This window comes from Puccinia triticina, chromosome 1A (assembly GCF_026914185.1).
Source record: "Puccinia triticina chromosome 1A, complete sequence".
Classification (NCBI taxonomy): Eukaryota; Fungi; Basidiomycota; class Pucciniomycetes; order Pucciniales; family Pucciniaceae; genus Puccinia; species Puccinia triticina.
Window position 1 is genome coordinate 4,482,406 of NC_070558.1, and position 17,485 is coordinate 4,499,890.

Below are 17,485 nucleotides of genomic sequence, written 5' to 3' on the forward strand. Positions count from 1 at the left end.
CTTGCCAGTTGCTCTTACTTGGGCTAATGGAGTGAATGGCTGGTGGGACTCACATTGCGGGGGTGTTGATCAGCATAAAGCACGCACCCCCTCGACAATTCTCCTTGCTTGCCTCGCTACGGGCTCCTCCCTGTCCTGTGAGGTTGTTTTCGGAGTTGACGACACTGCTTCGGCAGTGGCGATCCCAGTCGAAATAGGTGTCAGTCGGTGGTTGTTCCATTTGATCCAGTGTCCGTGCTGTTTAATCCACGGCATCCCCAGGATCCCGTCGTAGCTGTCTTTCAAGGTCGTGATGATGAATGTTGAGGGCCTCTGGTCTTGGTCTAGTAGGAGGTCCACTTCCTGAGAGGCCTGGCTCCTGGAGCCGTCAAAACCAGATATGGTCCTCACGGCAGCCGAGTCGGTAAGTCTCAGGCCTGCTCTAGCGGCAAACGCTCCACTCAGAACGTTGTGGGTGGCTCCTGAGTCTATGAGAAAGGTGGCGGAGAGGGGGGTTGTGGCTCGGGGATTATGTAGTGTGAAGAACGTGAGGCTTGCAAACAGCCGTGAATCCATTGCATTTCGGATGACTATTTTACAAGTTCCCACATTAGCTACTACAGCGTCCCTGCTGCTCGGGGGAGGCACAACCTTCACTCCCGAGCGTCGCCATTTTTTGACTTGTCCGCTCTTCCCGCTCCGCCGCTTGTCCCCTCGCCCATGGTTAGTCGTCGTACTTGGTCCTCCAGTTCAGCGATCCTTGCGTCCACCTTCTTGCCCTTCCCCTTCTTTGGGCATCCTCTCGCCAAGTGACCCTTTTCACCGCAGTAGAAGCATAGACCGGCCCTCATCATGGCGGCTTTATCCGAAGTCAAGAGGGTCCCCTTTATATCCGAGATGTCCATGGCATTGGGGTCTGTTGTTGCGGGGTTCGAATCAGCCATGCCCGTATCGGCCCCATTAATCTCGTTGTCGATCTTCAGGGCAAGGTTGCTGAGGTCCGTGAGCGCGGTGAATTGGGTTTGAGCAAGAACCAGCGCCAATCAAATGTCTTTCTTGAGTCCCTGTTGATACTGGCTCATGAGGGTTGACATCTCCCATCCCGTGTTGGATGCGTGTTGATTGAACTGAAAGGTGTAGTGCGCCACCGATTTCGTCTGTTTCAGCTGTCGGAGCGCCTTCTCGGCTCGGGACTTCCGTTCGGTGTCGTAGTACATCATCTGGAAGGCCGTGGCGAATTCGAGGTACGATACCGGCTGTCCCGCGAAGAGTTTGCTTGTGTAGGGTTGGGCCCATTCGCTGGCTTGCCCGGTCAGGTACGAGATCGAGAAGATCACCTTGCTGCGGTCGTCCGGGAACATGCGGGGGTTGGAAAGGATGTAGAGGCCGATCTGCGTCACGTAAACCTTGGCTTTTGGCCCCCTCGTGCCGTCGTATTTGTCCGGGAGGCCGACCTTGGGGCCTTTCGCCGGGATCTCATCTTGTACCGGGGCCGCGTTGAGAGGCTGTCCTGGAACAATAGGTACCACGGCAGGTGCGACCATACCCGCTTGTGCCGCTGCAAGTTCGGCCTCGGCACGTTGTCGGAGTCCGCGCTCCTCCTGGATTGAAGCCGCTAGCTCCTCAATTCGGGCCCGTAATGTAGCCGCGTCGTCGGCCATTCAGTGAGCTGTTGGCGTGGAGGTCGGAGTGTGTGTTGTTGGGATTTAGATGATCGAGGTAGTCGTTCTGGGGTGGGGTTCTGTTTTTCTGGAGTCTGGTTATTTCGGTTCTGTTTCTTTCTCCTGTCTCGGTTCTTTCTGGTTTCGGCCTCGTTCCCCGTTTGGTGATCTAGCAATATGTAATGATCCGTCTGTCGGGGTTGGGAGGCGCTGTCTGGTCTGTCTAGCTAAATAGTTGATTGCTAGATGGGGAAGCAGGATGATCTCCCCCCGGGTCCCTCTAATGCTAGGGACCTGTGACATGTACATACAACAAGTAACATGCCCTCTGGAGTATGCTAGGCGCGCAAGCGCAGCTCATAACACACGCCTGCACGCCAAAATAAATGGCGTACAGGAGCAGTGCACGCCATTTGTTTGGCTTGCGTAGCCCTGCACGCCAAAAATACTCCTTTTTGGAAGAATTTTGGCGTGCACAAACCCTCCACGCCATTTTTTTTGGCATACAGGTGTTGCACGCCACTTTTTTGGCGTGCATATAGTCAAAAGTTGGCATGCACCGTTTTACATGCAGTTTTATTTGGGGGCACAGTTGGCCACTGCGCCCCTGCGGCATGACAAATAGTGCCTCCGCCACTATGAATAGTGCCAGGATGAATAGTTTTCATAGTGGCCGAGCTTGGCGGAGTCACTATTTATAGTGGCGGGGCTTGGCGGAGGCACTATTCATAGTGGTGGAGCTTGACGGAGGCACAATTCATAGTGGCGGAGCTTGGCGGAGGCACTATTCATAGTGGCGGAGCTTGGCGGAGGCACTATTCATAGTGGCGGAGCTTGGCGGAGGCACTATTCATAGTGGCGGAGCTTGGCGGAGGCACTATTCATAGTGGCGGAGCTTGGCAGAAGCACTATTCATAGTGCGGAGCTTGGCGGAGGCACTGTTCATATTGCAGAGCTTGGCGCGGGCACTATTCATAGCGCAGAGCTTGGCAGAGGCACTATGAATAGTACATGGCATATGTCATTGGGCCGCAGTGGTCACACCCTATTTTGTTGTGCGCAACTGTTCCCGCCAAAAAAATTGCATTCAAAATGGTGCACGCCACTTTTTTGCCTAGATGCACGCCAAAAAAGTGGCGTGCAAAGCCTGTACACCAAAAAAAATGGCGTGGAGGGTTTGTGCACGCCAAAATTCTTCCAAAAAAGAGTATTTTTGGCGTGCAGGGCTACGCACGCCAAACAAATGGCGTGCACTGCTCCTGTACGCCATTTATTTTGGCGTACAGGCGTGCACGCCACTTTTTTGGCGTGCATTTAGATTGACCCAAGTATTTTCAGGCAGGTACTTCAATGCACCGTCAGTAGTATGATGCATTTTAAACTTACATTTCTTGTGAATGAGGCAATGATCAGAAAATCCATCCATCTAGAGTTTTAAGAAAATTTGGAAACATAAATCAAGCATCGCCTGTACCAAGACACGTATGGTTACCTGCCAGCCGGGCTGGGGGTATCGGCGCCGTTGGTGTAGTGGTTAGCATTGAAGCCTTCCATGAGAATTAGCTTTAGTCCGGGGTTCGAATCCCCGACGGCGCAGTTTTTGCTGCATCTGAGTCCGCTTGTCATTATTGTCACTGCTCGCAGGATGTCATGACGAGCGGCGAACGAAGCACGATCATGCGTCTGTCCCTTATCCCCGTTTGTGAGTGAATTTACCAATTAACGACTTGAGTAATGGGCAAGTTTCATCTAAGAAGGGATCGAGGGGAGTAACACCTCTCGATGTCTGGTCAGACAGTCGTCGAGGGGACTTACACCTCCTCTCGATGTCTTTCATTTGCCGGCCGCTGGACTTTCAAAAGATCAGTTCATGCCAATGAGACCGTGTTCATAATAAAATAAGCTAGTTCTAATTAATTCATGAATATATGCATGTAAGCCAAGGTACTGTGCAGAAAAAGTCTGTCTAAACGATTGCCACAGATCACCACCACCTCAACGGAGATTGGGATTCTATGTAGAAAAAAATTACTGTAGTTGCGATTGCTGATCCAGCGCGCAAAAATGTGATGCCTCGATGGTGGATTGAACACCAGACCTTTCCATGAATCCGTGCGGACATGATCGAGTACGAGTGGAACGCTCTACCACTGAGCTATCGAGGCACATTTTGTATGACGTAACTGACTTTTTTTGGCTACATATATCCAGCAGTGTAAGACGCAATTGCATGCCTGAAACACGTCATGTGCGCAATCTTCCAGAATATTTGAGGTTTGTGAAGTTTGATTGAAAATACTGTCAGTGGAACGAACTCGGTGCAAGATTACCTCGGAGCATGAAAGTTCGGGTGTGGAAGGCTATAGAGATCGTGAGGAACACCTGCCCAGTGGGGATCATGATGTGATTCTCGAACAGGGGTTTGTAACAAACCTGACTTTGAAGCACCTTTGGCAAGCCATCAAAACAATACCCACAAAAAGTATTACTTGCCCACAACAAGGGGGATTTTTGGAAACTAGAGATTTTAATTTTCAATCCTCCAACCTTGACCCTTGAGTGACTTTTGGCACTTGGGACTGGTTAAGGAGCAGTTGCTATGGCAAGCCGGTGGAATGTATAACGACGGGGTAAAACTGCCAAACAATTGGCTGGCAACTCCCGATGCCAAAGGTTAGACAACATCAAGATAAGTGGACCGCCTATGAATGGTTGTAGGACAAACCTGCCCCTGGGATTGGAACAGTTTTTTCGGTCCTGGCTCTTTTGGCATGCATTAATCCTTGTTTGCGGTCAATCACAATCAACGATATACTCCTCCATTTGGGAGCCTTGATTTACCTTGAAGAAACACACCTGCCAAAAATGTGAACAACGCTGAACCACAGTAAGTGATAGAGGTCGGCTGACTCTACACCCATCGACTCTACACCCACCTACAGCCCCTGATTACCCAAGCTTTATCCCCCAATTGATTATTTCTGTTGCGCTTATTGTCGAATAAAGAATCAGAAGTTTCACCTCTCCATAAGCCATACATCATGTTCATGTGTGTACTCAAATTATCTCTAAAAATTCGAACCCAGAATGAGGTGTTTTAGGCAAAAATCGGTACATATAAATTTGTTATCTTGATTCAATGGAACTTGAAGGCGGGCTTACAGAGCTATTCCCATCGTGGAACGGTTGTGACGAGATAATGTGGATGGCGGAGCACCTCTTGTGTGCGTTGGAGCCTGGACTGTAGATAATAGGTGCTGTCAGTCTAGTTCATGGATTGAAACGCCTTCCGATCGACGCATGCCTGCCATGAAGTTATTCAACCGTGGTGGTTTATTGGCTGATGAGAAAAGAACCAGTCCGCCATCCTGAGAGCGCAAATTGGCTGGGATTTGTGAGTTTCATGACGGGAGACATCCTACTCATTCATCAAACCGAATCGGTCGATTGCTGCGCCCTGTCCAGGAATCCAAAAGCTTTCTAACAGGCCAGGTTTCGAGGCTCCAATGATAAATCATCACTGTTGCTAATATGAATATGCAGGCGGCGGCCCCAGGGCAATTCAGTTGTATGTATCGGAATTTTGTTAGCAGGAGGAACTCTTTGGTGCCTCGTGTAGCACAGAGGAACCTGAAAAAAGAGAGAATATGGGTCAGCGGAAGGTTAAACATCGAGTAGGCTGAAGTAGAACGCACCAGACAAGCAATCTATCCTTTGTTTTGAGCCTATGTAAGGTACATAAATAGCGTGCTGAGCTTGGCCGCGTCAGTAATCTCCATGGTGACCAGAGATTGTTTCCGCGTTTGATTTGGCATATAAAAGGTGGAGTCAGTCAGACAGTCTGTCTGTTCAGACTTCATGCCAATCAGCTTCGTCTTCCCCCGATCCCAAGACTAACCTTCACCCTCTCCCCCTCCCGAAATTCTTACTCCTTTCTTTGCTTGCTTCATCCTCCCAACCATCTTCGCCTTTCCTATCCTTTATCTTTGATGCTCGACAGAACTAGTCGGCCCGTGACAGACTTCAATCGCTGTCCCTCTTCGACAACAATTTGAATCGCTAGTCGCTACTTCCATGGAAGTACTCGTCCGCAACTTCTTTGAGCACGACTTTGCAAACCTGGTCGTGAAACGCTTGCAGAACGTGACTACAGACAGTCACTTCAATGTCGCAGGTTGAAATAGCTTGATCTTGATGCATCGACGTTTCCTTCACGGTCCATTCCTTTTGGTTTTATTCTTCATGGCGACTTCATACCATGCAGCGTGAACCATGGTCTACTGGTCATGATTGGTTCTCTTGATTCTCGATTTCGCCGAATGTCATCACAACTCTCTGGAACCATTACCATCAACTAGATGGATCGAGTTTCTATCTCAATTTCTACAATCTCATTAGTGGGAGCAGGTCGCACCCTGATGAACCATGAAAATTTTTCAATGCGATCATTGCGTCCAATCAGAGTGATAGATGATTCATAGCGCTACGGACAACCTGTTTGTTCAAGCAGCACTTTTAATTCTGATTCATCGATAGCGCACGCCAAGTGCACAATCTTCTCCATTTCCGTTCTCTTCGCCGACTGAGGTGGCTTTAGGCTTGCGCTAGCAGTTTGTGTCTGCAAGTTATATACTCCGAATACTGTTACAAGTTTTTGATGACTTCTAATGTTCCTTTTGAGAACACAAAGCGTATGAACCTGAGGTGCACATCAATGGCTCATTCTCAATTAATGCCAGAAATTGGACGCGTTGGATTGTGTATGTGAGTCTTCTTCTCCTCTTCATATTATGTAGCCGCAACTAACTGAAGTTCCTTTTTTCTCATTTCCGCTTACCAGGGGAGATATCCCGCCTGAGCTGCATGTTTCTCACCTGGGCCTATCCAACGCAGTGTACATCCATGCTCAGCTTCATTATATTGGCTTTCCTTCTCGAAGTTGGCTCAGCAGTCAATATCTGCAATACGTCCCGAACAGAACGTTACTCGCTGAGCCTGATGTTATTCGAAGCTCTTCTCTGACAACGTATCCCAACGGAATTCAATGGGAAGCGAAGGAACAATCACTCTTCTGCTATTCTCATTCGTGGGACGCGTCAGATGGCATATGTGAGTCACGATTTCATCTTCTCTTAGGAGCGGCAACGAACTCCCGTCTCACTTTTACTCGGACGTGCTAATGGAGTTTCCGGGTCTTCGTAGCATCAGAGGAACGCGTAACAAGTGAAGCAGTCTTCATTGCATCAAATATGCGGGCCTGTCCGCCTAACCACTTTGAACAACACCCGCACATAACATTCGCATTTAATTATGTATCTCTGGTTATAACTGCCTTTCAAGAAATGATGGCCAGCTGAACTCAAAGGTGCGTGTTCTCAGTTCCACAGCGGAGTGACGACATACCTGAAGGATATCCTGACTAATTGTTCCATTTTCTCCTGGGTCTCATTCGACCTTGCCATTTTTCGTTACTTCGGTTGCTTTACAATCACCACCTCTTCCTCCTAGGCATCCGTATCCTGTTAAGAGTTTTTGGCGCTTGTGCGGTGATATTGACCCTTTGAAATCTCTGCGGGTTCAGCCAAGAGTTCTTGACCTGTTGACTGGGAATATATCCCGAAAGATGTCTTCAATCCATAGTATTCATTGCTCATGAGTCTTGGAAGTCTGTTTGGTATGTGTGCAGACCGTAACACCTTATCCTATCCTCACAAGCGGGGACATCAAGACTAATGTTCCATGGCCAAAGGCTCTGGTAATAGGCTCAGCTGGCATCGGTCGTATCCGAACTTCCCCGTACTCTCAACTATCTTTTTTCGATTATTCAAACCCAAGTGGCATTCTGCATTACGGCGGCAGGAGCTTGACGATCTGCTGAAGATGAAAAGGCATGGTTCGGCTGCACTTGGCTGATGTTGCCTTGTACTACAAAAGTCGGATGAATCGATAACGAAAAACAGCAGTCTTCCGATGTGTGTAAACTCTGATTTGCTTTCTTTCTTTTAGGATGCCTCCTATCCTGGAGTAGAATATCCTGCTCTCTGGTTCTCAGTTAGCGCAGATCAACCTATCGGGGGATCGCACTATTGATTGGCATCAGCCAGTCTCAAGAGTGTCGATGAACGTAAATGGTTGAAGATCAAAGACATTTCCTTCGCTCCAAGGAAATACATTTTCCCCTCTCTTGATGCAAAAATCTATGTAGCGTCCCACATCCTTTCAAGTCAAGGGTCTCAAGAAAGTGTTGTAAGTAGAATCAAATTAATAGCCAATTCAATCCATTTTGAATCATTTGCTGATCAGTTTGTGAGGTTGCAAGTTGGCATGTTTCATTCGATAAGTTGAGGAATAATATTCATCAACAAATCTTGCGTGCGGACAGACCCGGCTGTAAACTTTCCGAGAACGTGCGCCAACAGCGGATTTATAACCCAAGGAACAAGCACTCATCTTCAGCTGGACCTGAATACGACAGCCAGCGAAGGAAATTTGGATTGGATCAGGGTAAGGAGACGACTGGGGGCAAAGAAAAAAACAACACATGAAGGGTATATGTGCCCTGACCTATAGCTGGGTGGGCTATAGGCTACGCGGGACAGGTGAAAGCTGTGTGAAATGGCACGTGTAAGGAGTGTGAAAGCTCAAATGGGTACGTATGTAATTTGTACTAGGTAGATGAGTGAGGAGGAAAACAACGGGCCAGCAGGGTCTCTTTATACCCTGCGGCTATCATGAGATATCGTAGACAAGAGGGGCGCTCCCTCAGGGAGAGCCCTGAGAGGCTCGTGGCGTAACAAGAAGAAAAGGGAGTAACCGGCGTGGTATCTTAGGGACAAGCCGGGATACAATGAATGAAACGGGCCTAAAGCCCACACATGGAAGCACGTAAGGAGGAAAGAAATGTAGGAAGGGGCGCCAACGTCGTCTTGAGGCGGAGGCGCCGGTCGTAAGAATACCCGGGGCTGTTGCCAAGGCGAGGGTGAGGTCGGAGCCCGCCGGAAGGGCGGAGAATCCTGAAACGAGGAGAAGGCCCAAGCCCGTTGGGAGGGCGAGGGTCGGGTGAATCTTGGAGCCGGTGGCCGGGTGTCACGGGCACGGCTACAGACCTACAAGTTCCCGCCCAAGTATTTGTTCGATTGGTTCCTTACGTGACCTTGCCGCGGGGATCGACAGCCGGCTTGAGGAAGAGATGACAGGAACACGGACCGGAATTTGTCTCATGCCTTTGAAGTCCGAGAGTCTTTGGAAGCGGTGGATTCGTGAAAATTCTCTTCGGGGCTGCTGTGGTGTCAGCGCACAAAGCTTGGACCCGGATTACGTAAGGCCCACTGCCCTCCTCCAGCTCCTCCGTTTCGAATCCGTCCACTTTGAGCACTCCAGCTCTCCACCTCTTCACCATTTCCAAATATTTATACATCCCAGCCATAATCCATCCATCTTCCTTCCTTCCATCTCACTGCACCCAACAATCACATCCTATCATTATCATCAAACCCACCTATTGGCTCTACCTATTATAACCAGCCCAATTATCTTGATATCACCATGAACACGCAACTCCTAACCGTCTTCGCATCAGTCGGGGTGGCCATGGCTTCAGACTTTCGTGTAAGCTCATGACCAGTACAATCAGGTCTTTCTCCTCGGTCGTCAGCTACTCATCACATTGGCTTAACATTTTACGTGGGTAGGTGACCGTCGGGATCTCTCAAATCACCGGTCAAGTAGGAACCGGGCTCGACCCTAACCGAATCGTCCCAGCCGGTAAGCCACTGGTTCTCTCACCACCAGAATCAATCAGCCCCAATGACTCTTCCCTGCTCGGTTCAATCTAACACGTTATAAAACAACAACAATACGTCTGAATTTCCAAAGCTGGCGACACCATAACCTTCAGCTGGTTGATCCCGTCCTACATCCAGAACCCTGCCACCGGAACCTACAGTGTCACCCGTAAGCTTTGACCGCAGAAATTTAACCCTCAAGCTTCGGACACAAGAAACAATTCGTCTAATTTTCTTTCTGCCTTTCTTCAGAGGGCACGTACGACGCGCCTTGCAAGCCAATGGGCGGTGGTTTCGACAGTGGACCAAAGACTACTGGCCCTGAAAACGCCGGTCAAGCACCAACCATGACTTTGTAAGCAACTTTCTGCTGCCGGAATAAACTGAAACTGACTGATCTTCTTCCCGCATTTGTTAAATCAATCAGCCAAGTCAAGGACGACAAAGTTAGTGGATTTTCCCTCTCTGAGATCCGAATGACTGATGTGGTGACCACAAGCTTATTTCTGCTTCAACCGTTCTATAGCCGCTCTACTTTTTCTCGTCGGTCGATGACCAATGCAAGAAGGGTATGGTTCTTGGAGTCAACACGCCCGCCTCTGGTCCGGGTAGCGTTGAGTCGTACATCATCGCCGCCGGTGGGAACCCGAACGCTGACACGACTACTAACGGAACTGCCCCGGCTGCCCCGGCGTCCACCAATACCACCTCCACCTCCGCTTCTGCCTCTAAGAACAACACATCTTCAACAACCCAGTCTAAGCAACCCGTCAACGCTGGTTCAACTAACTCAACTTCTGCCAAGCCTCAGAACAGCGCCGCTATCGCTACCGCCCCTCACTCACTTTTCGCTGTCATCGGTCTCTTGTCTACCGCATTCTTTCTTTGAAAGTCCCAGCCCTCAGCCCCTTTTCCCGTCCTTTTCTGAAGCTGGATCGCATGCACTTTCTTTTCATAAGATTTGCACATGGATCGTCTCTTCCCTCGTCCTTTTTGTTGTAACCTTGATTTGATTTGCTTTTCTGTTCACGACACCCTACCTACGCGTTTTTCTTTGATTGATTGATTATTGTTACGAAACCTTTTTACGCTGGATTAACCATGTTTGGTTCGAGCCCGTCACTGTTGAGCGTTGTGGTATCACCTTTGATTTGGGTGAGTACCCTTACAATTCAGTCAGTCTTCTTGCATCAAGCTAGAAACAACACAAATACACCAGATTTCGGCAAAACATTGCTGCTGATATGGAATTCATACCCGGCGCTTCTTGAGACACCTGACTTGACATGTCATTTGTCCCTGTGTAAATTTATCGATCTGTTTGAGGTGCTTGGATTGCTCATTCAAAGATAAACCAAGGGGCTTGAAAAAGACCCTCAAGTCTTCACAGAAAATAACACCCGAGATTGCAGGACATTGGGAGCACTGGACCACTTCCCGTGCAATCTGGCACCTCCGCAGAAGCGCGAGCGGACAAAACCTGCAAGATTTCACGCCATCTTTATTTTGCCGCACAGGGTCGCATGCCACGCGGCCGTTTTTTTTTTTAAAGTGTAATTTTGCCTTTGGCATTGCACACTATGAATATGATGTTATCTACCTACAAGCATTTTTGTTATTTATGTTTGTAGTTTGTTTTTTTCAGTACTTGTTTCTATGGGGCCAAGTTCTGTAGAGGATGTGGTAATCTTAACAACTAGGGAGAATGAGTTGTGATGTGGGTTTTGTGGGGTGGATGGGGTGCAACCGTTTTTCAGGTTGATTCAATTGGGTAAAGGGTGTTGAAATTGAAAATTTTTTATACATGTATTTGGGATTTGAACACCGGACTCATCACTCTCTTCGAAGTGATTATACTATGTTGTTGCAGGGGAGACACCAAGCTTCCGTGGGTGATGGTTAGCGCTAGGCCATCTGGACCCTTTTATGTACACAAAAGCGTCCAGCTGAAACCAATCTGGTTGGCCAAGAGACAATACATTTTGATTTTCCTTTGACCAAAGATCAGCACAAAGTGCTTCACTTGGCACTACTCTACTTGTCAACAAAATTAATCATTAACAAGTTGAGTAAAGAGTACAGATGTCATTTTTACATATGGTGTGCATCAATTTACTTCCCCAACGGCCATATGGTAGAGCCACTGTAATTTGGCCATCTGGTCTGGCTGCCCCATTTGGTGGATGTGCTGCAAGAAATTGACTATGAGTCCTAAGTCCCTCCTTTGGAGGCTTGCTCCGGGGTGCTTTGTGCCAGCCCATGACAGCCTGGCCAGGCTGTACCAGCCCCCCCCCCCCCCCCCAATAGGCGGGTTCACAATTGAATTTTAAGAAACCTTAAGAGCCCATTTTGAGGCCTTTATACATGAACAACTTTACCCAAATGTGCTTAACAATCTTTCAAAAAAGGTTGGTAATAAAGGTGAGATGGGCTCCAAAGTTTTTTTAAAATTCTATTGTGAACCCCCCTGATGTGAGGAACTTGTGTTAAGTTAGATTCACCAGGGCAGCCAGCAGCACTAGGAAGTGTTTCAGGATCACCAGCTCCATCCTCAGGCTCCAGCATTGCTGCCCAATCTCAATGTCAACCCTTGAGACTTTTGACAAGTCCAAAAGGGTTACAAAAGTGGATTAACTAAAAGACAATAATTAATTAATTGAGCAACACACGGGCGCGGAACTCAAGATATGAATAATGAATAAGAAATGAATAATACTAAAAACCACAATCACTATAAAAGATATTCATGAAATTACAAAGAAAGAAGAAACTCCTAAAGGAAAACTTAGAGCTGCACAATGAGGAGAGCACAGTTGGAGTTGCAGAGAGAGAAATATTATACCGTTGAGGGACAAGAGAGAGAACCTCCAACCCAGAGAATCAGAGATCAAACAATTATTTCAACATCTCACTCCGATATCAAAACCAAGGTAAAGACTGCTACTCAGATAGACTTATTTCAGTGTTACTATTAGTATCCCAAAATCATAGACTCTATTTGACTAGCCCTTACTCTTTAGACTTATTTGAATGAGATCAAAATAATATTGACTTCAGATTATCTCCTACTCTTCATATTATAGAATTCTCAGAGAAATCATTCTTCTATGGAGGTGCTGGACCAACAAAAACAGCCAATTTTATGTTTTTTTGTGAAATGCCAGTAAATCCACGACAAAATGGACAGATGAACTGACAAAGCAGCCATTGTCATGCTTTCAGAGCACAATCCAGCCATCTTGGTGTTGGTCTGATGGCGCCTCTAGCCCAAAAAAATAGCCACCATGGCTCTGAGCCGTCATTCCTAGCCAAACATGGTGCCTGAGTCAACATTCCTAGACAAAAATGGCTCTGAACCAGAAATTCTTGTCAGTCATGTTTCATATTTTGACTCTAGCCATCTTTCCTTGCTGCTTCCAGCATCCACCAAACATGTGGGATCAGTATCTGTCTGTATCAGTGTATGTATTTATATAATGCATGTGTAGCAGTACTCAAACAGGTTTCAGTGTCAGGATTTGTTATACATCCTGTAATAGTAAGGTGAGCAGCCTGGTTCCTATATATACCTCTTCTGTTTTAACCCGCTCCAGCCTCCAACTCCCCCCTCATTCTCGGCAACTTCTTTATCATTCAACAGGGGGTCGGTTAGGTGCCCTGAAGAGTTGGTCAAGCTGTTTACATGCTGCCTTTTGACATTGTGCTCTCTATATCATGCTGCTCTCTGACTTGATTGGGGGTCGGTTAGGTGCCCAGGAGAGTCAGAACAGCATTACAGAGCATTGATTTGAGGAATTGAGACCAATCCAATGGCTTCAACTTCTGTGAGTCAACTGGACTCTGCAAGGGAGACCTGTTCCCACCAACAAGATCACTGAGGAGCATGCTGCTGCATGTACATACCTTACCAGCCAGTGGCAAGATTTCATTGTTGCCCACTTGATCGCCAAGGCTCCTGGAAAGTTGTTTATAAAGTACCTTGGCTTCCCAAGGGCTACCAATGAGCTGGTTCAAAATCCTGGACGCACTGGGGACCGGGTGGTTGGTCTCTTTTGCTTGAGCCATGGGTAACACATCCTTCTGCTCACAGTTTTGGCGCCGTGCCGCGGCGCCTGGGGAGTCCCAAAAGCCGGTTGGGCTTCCCAAGACTCTGTGTGGGTTGGAGGGAGTTTTGATCCCCGGTCTGCTGAGAATGTTCCTCCCAAGGGCCTTGCTTCGGCTAGAGCTTGCCCAAGAGGGATCTCTTGGCTGAGCAACGTTGGTAAGGGAGGAGGGGTTAGCAAAGTGGGTCCTCCGGGAGCAGGCGCAACCCAAAAGGAAGCAATTACTAAGGCACTAGTGGAAAGTTTAACGGTTCCTTCCTGGGGGCAAAAGGGCAGGCAGGGACTGAGTGGACTATGTACACACCTCCCTGTACTTCCGCTGGCACGTGATTACGCTGGAATCTACAGCGCCCCTTGTCACGGAAGTGCTTATAGGATCCTACAGTTGTACAGGGACCAAGCTAGGCGGTCATGGGCTACTTTGCTCCCACTTTGCTCCCAGTAACAAATATTCTTTCTTGTTTTGTTTTTTTTTTTAAAAAAAAAAGTGAAACTAAAAAGCTGTCCGACATGTCGGTCCAGCACCTCCATATTCTTCTACCCGTACTTGTTAGAGAACAGTGCCTAGGATATCAACTCCGTAATGTGAAGCCTGGCCTACTAAACAGTTTGCTATAAGTGGCTATGAAACTATCCAAGAGGATAGTTTGCCAAATGCTTGCCTAGTAAACTTAGGATAATTAAGATTTAGGGTCTTTGGTCACAATGATGATATAAATGTAGATTATATTTTGAGTTTAGAGTTACAAGAGTTTAGATTTCTCGGATAACAAAATATAATGTGAAGAAGGACTATAACAAAGAATATCCCAATGGGAAAATAAAGAAGAAAGAGGGAGAAAGAACAACCAAAGAGAGCAATAAAACCAACAGAGTAACGAGAGAACTGATGACATCATTGGAAAGGTTAACACATCATAGATAATGAAAATGATAAAGTAATTCAACTTTCATCGGAGAAATCCCAATGCCAATTGAATCTGCATTGCAATCTAACAATCTTCAAGGATTAATCAGCATGATTCGCTCATCATAAGTCATGCTAACCAAACCGGGTCGTTACACGTAAGCTCTCACCTTCCAATCTAAACTACTACATATAGTGATCTCATTGTCACTCCGCTATTCTTATTCTCCTTATCTCAATCATACTTAAACTCATTTAAAAAATCTAAACATCTTTATAAATATAAACGTTTGGGTTTTTTGGTAATAACCCATCCGCGCTAATATAGCCGGGAAGAAACCATAAGATCACATACTTATCTGTGATCTAACCTCCTATAGACTTCTATCAGGAGAGGCTAGCTTTTGCGGCTCAACCAGTCCATTTGGACTAGCAAATAATACACTTAAAGTAAAACTCATAAATAATCCTATTCCTTTTATCTTTATTTCTCCTTTTCTTCTTTCCTAGTTGTATCTAGATTTGCAGTAAATACATCTATATTTACTGCACCTTTGTCCAGCTAGCTCTCTACGCGAGAGCGCCCGCTGACACTCAAGATCATTCCCTCCCAGAAACAAAAGGCAAGCAAATCTGTAGTCCTGGATGATTCTGACAAAGAACCACCAGCCACAGATTGTTTGAAGTCCCAGGAATTGACCAATGAATAAGAGCAAAGTAAGCGTAAATTTGATGGCGTAATTTGCCTGGTGTCAAAAAAACTCACCCCGTTCCCACCAGAATTCCCCCGAGGGAGGCACTTTGATAAGTTAGCATAAGATGTACACCACGGCTGCAAGAAAAGTATCTTGCTACCGTTCCCAAACGTTTCAGGGTTTGAAACAGTCCCTGGGAACGTTTCCGGTTGTAAAGTGGTTCCCGGAAACGTTTCCAGTTGAAACATGGTCACTCATAACGTTTCTGGTTGCCCAATGGTTCCCAGAAACGTTTGAGGTTTTGAAACGGTTCGACAAAACGTTTCAGGCGTTTTCAACCACTCTGCAACGTTTCACACAACCAAACTGGTTGACATGAACGTTTGTGCATGCCTACTGATCACAAACGTTTGAAAATGGTTCGCCAGACCAATTCCGTTCGAGAAAACGTTTGCATGGCCCTCAGTTGGTTGGTGAAAACGTTTACCGCGCATACAACGTTTAATGTAACGTTTTTGAGCAATGTAAACGTTTACGGTCGAATTTAACGTTTCTTGAAACAATTTTGAGCTATGTAAACGTTTAGGACCGGTTTTGACAAAACAATAAGTTAATAAAACGTTTGCACAACCAAGTGCAAAGGTTTTTTCGGATATCAAGCTCTCAAGTCTCCTCCAACCATCGCATCCCCTTGTTCCCCATTCCGCCCATCGCGATGTCCTCCCCCGCCCCATCCCCTTCAGACTACGGAGTTTCCCAGGAACCGCGACAAGGCCCGATGCACCGCGACAATGAGGCGCCGTTTGGCGTGGCCACTGCTTGCAACCTCCGCGAACTTCATTACGTGGCTCCAACCACCACCTCCGGCATCACGTTATTCATCAACTACAAGCTCTTCGCCAAGGTCCGATACGATGATGAGGATCATCACTCCTACAGAAGCATCGAGACGGAGCGCCATCTCACCCCCGTCCACATAAGCGGCCAGGACATGCAGGCCATGGAATTCCCGGAGTTCAAGGCGCGCGTCATGAAAGCCATTCGCTGCCAGGCCACCAACAGATACTCGCTCGACATACTGGCGGTTTACGCCGATTTCAGGGGACTCCTCACTTGGAACTACGGGTTTACGCAAGGTCCGGTCCCTCAGCCTGTCAATATCGCGATGCAACCGATCTCGTGCTTTTCCGTCTTCAAGTACAAGTCCATGGACGTTTACGCAGGGCGTAGGACATACCTTTTGCTAGAGATGGACCCAGCGTCGATTACTCTCCAACCCAACGCAGTAATGTCCTTACTAGTAAGTCCCTCTCCTGCTGCCTCCCTTCATCCCTGCTGACAATATCCACTATTCTTAGTGTCGCCACAGAATGGCCGGATTTATCTTAGAGGAGATCCCAGATGACAACCGACAACAGCTGTAGCGATTGCGCGGCGGCACCAAACAGGCCAAAGCTCCAAGTCCTTGCCTTGCGGGTCCAGTCCTCCTCCCCGATGCTATGCCAATTGACTCCCGATCTCGTGATATGTCTTGTCTTCAGTCTACTGTAATGTGATCAGTCTATTCCTATTTCTTGCTTGAATGCTGCTCTCTCTATCTCTCTCAAGTGAATGTGCTGCCCTTGTCTATCAGTCTATCAGTCTATCTGTCTCAATTCCTGCCATGCAAATACATGATACATATAACCAAAACTTCTCACAATGGGTCTGTTTTATAAGCTATAAGAAGCAATTTCACCCACAATTGGTCTGATTATTACTCTCCCAAAATATTTTCATCAGACAATATCAAACAAGTTTCTACTCAGATTTCTGTTAAACACCTATACTATCTAAATGATTTGATGAATGAAAAAATGATTTGATGAATGAAAACTGATTGCATAGAATGCACAACAAGACACAGAATGCACAACAAGACACAAGTAAACAAACACCAATTAATTTGATAATCTGACTGGCATATAATGCTCATCAACTTATCACATAAGAGCCCAAATAGTAATGGTGGTTATGAATCTTCACTACACAATGAATGAAACATGTTATATGGGGAGGAAATACTTTCAGTTGCCCTCCCTTTGCCACATATGCAACCCTTCCTCCAGAGCTAATGTCATCACATCTTCAGGTATGGGACGAACAAACAGGTTTGAATGCAGACGGTGTAAATATGGTGCATGATGTGACACTGCATTGAGCAGGTAGCTGTTCATGGGATTGTGCTCTATATAGTTCACGTGGGTTCCTCCTTCTTGGTGTCCAGTTAGAGGCATGAATTTGGTCCTGACTGGGCAATCCGCTGCAAAGCAGTTATGCTGAACATTGATGGTGCATATGATGCGCTAGATTAAAT

At 47.0% G+C, this 17,485-nt stretch overlaps 1 protein-coding gene across 1 annotated transcript; it reads left to right on the plus strand.

Moving 5' to 3' along the window:
* Positions 1 to 9,185: 9,185 nt before the first annotated feature.
* PtA15_1A516 (uncharacterized protein) lies at positions 9,186 to 10,313 on the plus strand (the record flags this gene model as incomplete). The annotated part of the gene is made up of 6 exons (XM_053165552.1): positions 9,186 to 9,248; positions 9,332 to 9,404; positions 9,516 to 9,593; positions 9,677 to 9,779; positions 9,852 to 9,870; positions 9,951 to 10,313. The coding sequence occupies 6 exons, from the start codon at positions 9,186 to 9,188 to the stop codon at positions 10,311 to 10,313; spliced, it is 699 nt and encodes a 232-aa protein (XP_053016732.1).
* Between the last annotated feature and the right edge of the window lie 7,172 nt (positions 10,314 to 17,485).